Source organism: Corvus moneduloides, chromosome 8, assembly GCF_009650955.1.
Source record: "Corvus moneduloides isolate bCorMon1 chromosome 8, bCorMon1.pri, whole genome shotgun sequence".
Lineage (NCBI taxonomy): Eukaryota > Metazoa > Chordata > Aves > Passeriformes > Corvidae > Corvus > Corvus moneduloides.
In genome coordinates, this window is record NC_045483.1 from 16,702,704 (window position 1) to 16,708,569 (window position 5,866).

Sequence of the window (5,866 nt, forward strand, 5' to 3'; positions counted from 1 at the left end):
GTCACTAAAAGATAAGAGAAGGGAAAGGAGCAATGTGAGCAGCAGGGGCGCAACTTGAGAAGTGGAGGACCAGGGAAGGTCATCCTGAGTAACTGGCTCCAGGGAACAGAGCAGGACCTTCCAAAGCATTGTCTGCATTGCCAGTTACTGCTTCAGGCTTCATCTGGGTGACACTTAATGTCATGTACTGTCACAAAAGGCAGGAACTTCAGTCACCAAGGGGCAGAACTACGAAATTGAAGTGTTACTGTCCTGTGAATACTCTCATTATGCATTATGCCATGCATCTGTCAGCAGGGGCCTCTAGCCTTTCATGACTGTTTGTTCCCTCTGCTTGTATGTAGCTTGAATCCAAGATGGAAGTGTTCTTGTCATCATCTGCTATGGTCACACCCTATCTTCTCACACATAAGCAGCAGAGCTTGTAATTTCTTTTGCTCACAAATCAGGAACAGAAAAATCCTATACTGTCTGTTCATCACTGTTGATACATGTAGAGCACAGGACTTCCTGCTGTTCATTTGTATGTGGTCACTTCTACTGGTAAAAGCTGTGAACTCAGAAAATCACAGTTCACAGACCCCCTATCACATCTTGCAGGTTGACTGCAAGTCATCTACCGCTCTTGGGAAAGAGCAGCCGGGCAGCAAGAAGGTGACAGTGGAACTGTTGATCCACAGAAGACCCAGAGAGTCAGTTAGCAACCAGGACATGATCTTTGAAGAGCAGTAACTCAGGGATGGACCTTCTCTAGTAGGATTACTCACAGCCCGCAGAAGACAGCACACTGGCACCTGTGGGCTGTCCCCAGCCTCTGCAAGGGCTCGTCTAGCACAGGGCCTCTGGGAGGTGGGACACCAGCAGTGCCACAGTGTTGCTGCGGCTGATGCTGCGGGGGCTGCCTTCCACCAGTTTTTGTCCCTTTCTTCTAGTAAAAGGCAGTAGGTAAAATGTAGGACCTATAGCAGGGCCTGTCATCCTCAGACAGTGCACAGATCACCAGGTGTGGGAGGTGAAAAGCTATCAACACCATTCACATTAAAAGTTCAAAAATACTTTTTCACTGAGGACAAAGGCAGTTATATTCCAGGAATTCTGGCCCTGGCAGCATTACCTTACAACCTAGGGTCCCAACTCTTTTCCATCGAAGCTGAGAAGCCTATAATTTAACACGGGTTTTGTTCCACTTTTGTTCCATACTTTCTTTCCACTGGGCAAGGTCATTTAGCAGCGCCCTGAAGCAGCCCCACTTCGGCATGTGAAACATCTACCGCACACGGAAAGCCCGTGGAGCGAATCCCCGTTTGCTCCCTGGCTGCTGGAAGAGGCGCGTGCTACAGCGAGCCCCCCTCGTACCCGTGCGTGCCCCCAGCTGCTGCTGCCCTTCCCGAAGGACGAGAGAGCAGGGACACCTCCGGGCCCGGGCAAGGAAAGGGCCCCGGGGGCGTGTCCGCCCGGTCGGCGGCCGCAGCCCCCCCGAGCCGCCCGGCCGGGGCCGCCCCTTGGCCGCGGCCCGGCCCCATAAAGGCGGCGGCGCGGCGGGCGCGGCCCGGGAGCGGCGGCGGCCCCTGCACTGCAGCGCACCAGGTAAGCGCCGGCCGGCCCCGCCGCGCCCTGCCCGCGGCTGCTCCGGCTCTGGCCTGGGGTTTGCAGGTTTGGCTGTTCTTTGCCATTTCGGTGTTGGGTGGGTTTATTTTATTTTATTTTTTTTTTCTTTCACTGCAAAAGCTCGGGTCACCAAAGTTGCAGAGAGACCTTAGTTCTTTTCCTAATAAAGCAAAGGAAAAGTTGATTAATTTGATTCGAGTACTCCCCTCCTACTGCTTATTATGGTAAATATCTCCACAATAAAAAAAAGCAAGATGAGGCCAGCACAGCTTCTGCTTTATTTTTGGCAGGGCTCTGGAATACCAGTGAGAACCCTGGGAAGCAGAAAGCCATTTATTTAAGTGACAAAGCAAATGCCTTTCAGTGACTCAACAGAACTCTGCATTTCCAGCAAGGACTGCGTCCGTGTCAGCAGGGATGTGCTACAGTTGAAGCCCCTTTTTACAAATATTCAAGCTATCTGGCCTTGAGTGGGCTATGTCCTTGCATAGTATTTGTGATACCCATCATCTGAGAGGGAGGGTTATGAGTAACTTCACAAATAAAGCTGTAGCATTCTTACTGAATACTTGCAGTAGACTTTCAGCCTGGTCTTTGGGGATTATAAAAGGTTGTTTTTAAGCCAATTCTTGAAGCCTAATGAGGTGAAAAGATAGTATATCCCTCTCCTCCAACTTTTTTCCCCTGCTTCACTTAGCAGTTAACATTAACAGTGCAAAGAGCCCTATTACTTAGATCTGGGTTCATAGCTCGTAAAAAATACTTCTGAAGGTGCTTTGGTATTTTTATTCAACCAAACAAGCACCTAAAAAGATCATCTAATGGTTGTTCAGAGCCACAGAATGATGGTTCTGCATTGAGATACATAGAATCCCATTTGATGCTCTGACGGGGTAGGCAACTTGCTTAATATAGTGCTGTCTGTGGTGAGAGATGAAGCAGCTGATACAGCTTGTTGGAATTTTAAGACCTGACTCAGGGCCTCTAAGAGGGAAGTTCAAGTGGATGAGCACTTCCACTTTAACTGGATCTGTTTTACTTGGTACTAGAATGTTCTTTTTTGTATTTTCAAGAAAATATGTTCAATTAGCTGTCACTAAAATCTATTTCTCAGAGGTTTGGATAAAGACAGAAGAGTAGATTTGAAGTAGTTTAGGATTAGCAAGAAATGACTGACTAGTCTCACCCTGGTTCCTTAGGTAGAACTGTCAATTTTGATTTAGGCTGTATTGTTTAAAGCTGTGCAGAGGTGAGGCCATGAATAATTAAGACAATGGATGAAGCAAATATGCATTCTTGAGAAGCTTCTTATCTGATGTAATAAATGGTAACATCCTGTGTTTCTTCTCGGTTCAGAATGATACAGATCTTGGACCCGAGACCCTTACCCAGCTCCATCATGCCTGCGGATATGGCCGTGCGAATTTGCATAGCCCATTCTCCACCGCTGAAGAGCTTTCTCAGCCCCCTCGAGGACTGCCAAAGAAACAACTTTGTGAACAGACTCAAACCTCTCCGGCCGTGTCTTCATGTGAAACGTGACTCTGAAGCTCAGAAGAGCGACTGGAACCACTTGCCAGCCCGAGCCAAGAAGCACGTTGTGTTTGCAGACTCCAAGGGGCTGTCCCTGACAGTGATCCACACCTTCTCTGAGTTCCAAGAGCACCCTGAGTGGGATCTGCAGTTTGACCTCTTAGGCATTGAGGACATAACATCCGACTTAAAACTGCATGAGGAGAAAAACTTGATTCTGGGTTTCACTCAGCCCTCAGCTGACTACCTGGACTTCAGGAACCTTCTGCAGAAGAACCTGGTTTGCCTGGAGAGCTGCACCCTGCAAGAGAAGGTGCTGTCAGGCACTGTGAAAGTAAAAAATGTCAGCTTCGAAAAAAAGGTTCAGGTTCGTATTACTTTCGATACATGGAAGACCTACAAAGATGTTGAGTGTGTGTACATGAACAATGTTTACAGTGATTTTGAAAATGATACCTTCTCATTTACTATTGATTTTCCTCCTGCCATTCCCTCAGAAGAGAAGATAGAGTTTTGCATTTCTTACCAAAGTGGAGAACATACCTTCTGGGACAATAACCAGGGCCAGAATTACAAGATTGTACATGCAGAGTGGAAGCCTGATGGTGTTCAGATACCATCTGCCACAGAAGACTGTGTAGATCTTCAGACTACAAGGAGAGCACGAGAGAGAGAACCTGATCTGCTAGGCAGTCCAAGGCTGTCCAGTGGCCTCTTTCCCCAGTGGCACAGCTTGGGTCAGATTGAAAATTCATCACCATATTGGTGATCCACACTACCGAGGAAGCATCCTTCCCTTTGGCAACAGAACAGTGCTAGTTTTCTGGTTCACACACTGCATGGTGAAACCACCTGGCAGGTTTTGTTTGCTGTCTGAACAAACCCAAGTTCGTTAGTCTGTGGGACTTGTTAAACCATATTATGCTCCTGAAGTTCTTAGCCAAACCTTATCCTTGGAAGGAAAGAAGACCAAGGTGCAACTCGTGTATGCCACCTACTATAGGAATAGCTTGCCTGTATCTCAAATATATGCTGCTTTCTTCCTACTGTCAGCTCTCCTGGGTCACTAGGAGAGAGACTTGCAAAGTAGTATGGAAGGCAATGGTATCTCAGCAAGCCGTAGTAACTGTGTGTGAGAGTATGTGTGTGTGCACAGGGATGGTAACAGAATGTCACAACTCATTTTGTACCTATCAGGAGTGCAGTAGATGCTGTCAGGAGGCTTGCTGTGACCCTCTACATGCTTGTAGCAAAGGTAGGTAGGGATGCATGGCAAAGATTTGCAGCTTCAATACATGTTAAGAAACTTGGAGAGGATAATGGAAAAGTGGGAAAAGGGGAAGAGGTAGAGTGTGCTACATAACTTGAAGATGTGCAATGTTCTAATTACTTCTTTCCAAAGCTGTTTTTCTAAATCTCAGAGAAAGACCTATGGGATAAAAAGGAGGCTAAAGAAAATGATGGAAAGTGAGTAGTAGAAGTGACCACTGCTTTAAGAAGGCATCTCTGTCTTTACTGTCTTTGTGAAGCCTTGCATTTGATAACAAATGTAACCTTGACTTCACCATCCTACTTACTTTGCAGGCAGATGGTTGCCTTTCAATGTTAAAATAAAAACGTGCCTTTAAAATTTTTTTAAAGCCACCCTAATATGTCAAAAATAGGGTTAGGCAACAAAACAAAGCAATCTGTTAATTTCCTAGTCTGTAGTAGCATTAGGTGATTCCACTCATCACCTGATCTAATCTTAAGCATCTGATGGTTGAGTATCTTGCTCCTAATTGCAATGTTAGCCATGACTTTTCACAAGTAGCAGAGGCAAGGTCCTTCATATTGAAGACAGTGAATTAGCTGCACTTTGTGAGAGCTAATTTCTTTAAAAGAGTGGGGTTGTTACTAGTTTGTTCTAGACTGAATATAGGCTTGCACATAGAAAACTGTTGTGGTTTATTTTACCTCAGTTTTTGAAGTTTATTTTTTTTTAGACTTTAGTAAACTAATATATGTTTTGTATCTGTATGCCTATAATTTAGCTTTCTGAACTGTCAAACTCTAAATGTTGTCTGGGTTTCATGCAAGACTTATGTGAGAAATTGTCCAGTACATGCTCAGCAGGTGTGAATACTGGCACACCTTTTAACTATACAGAAATGGTGTTAACATCAAAATATAAATTACATTTTTGTCCATGGCTGAGCAGTATAATAGCCTGAGTGTGAAGCTACCTGCAGTGCAGCGAGATGTTAAGTACTAAGGTGAAATAAGCCTTCTCCACTAATTGCACTTTTCCTTGTGTAACCTTTGCTGTTATGTGTAAACTAGCCATTTTAAGAATAAATTTTATTTTGATACATCTGGTTCTCACTGTGTCAGCTCAATCTATCTATTTTCTCAACTTCTGTAAAACAAACTTAGTTGTGATACAAGGTACAAGCAGTTTGTTCTGTGCCATGGGATCTGCTAAAGCTGGCTGTGGTATGGCATCTCAGGTCAGAAGCTAGCATTACCCTGAAGATGAAATCCAAGCTCTTCACTAAATGAGAGATCCCCAAAACTATTCACCTTGCAAGTTGTATAATTTTAAAAAACACTTTATCTCACTAAATTTATCTCACTAAATTTAACCTGGAATATTTTGGTTTGACAGATTCTGCCAAGGATCTTCCTCTGCTGTGGGCAAGTCTGGCAGGAGTCCGTCTTAATCTGAAGGCCAGACTTACCTGCT

At 45.0% G+C, this 5,866-nt stretch overlaps 1 protein-coding gene across 2 annotated transcripts; it reads left to right on the forward strand.

Moving 5' to 3' along the window:
- Positions 1-1,540: 1,540 nt before the first annotated feature.
- On the forward strand, positions 1,541-5,494 carry PPP1R3C (protein phosphatase 1 regulatory subunit 3C). 2 transcript variants are annotated; one of them, XM_032116754.1, is made up of 2 exons: positions 1,541-1,587; positions 2,965-5,494. In XM_032116754.1, exon 2 carries the CDS (start codon positions 2,966-2,968, stop codon positions 3,908-3,910), a length of 945 nt encoding a protein of 314 aa, XP_031972645.1. In that variant the 5' UTR covers positions 1,541-1,587; position 2,965; the 3' UTR covers positions 3,911-5,494. The 2 variants fall into 2 exon arrangements, with proteins under 2 accessions (XP_031972645.1, XP_031972646.1); XM_032116755.1 differs by having other exon boundaries at positions 1,556-1,585; positions 2,958-5,494.
- The last annotated feature ends 372 nt before the right edge of the window (positions 5,495-5,866 follow it).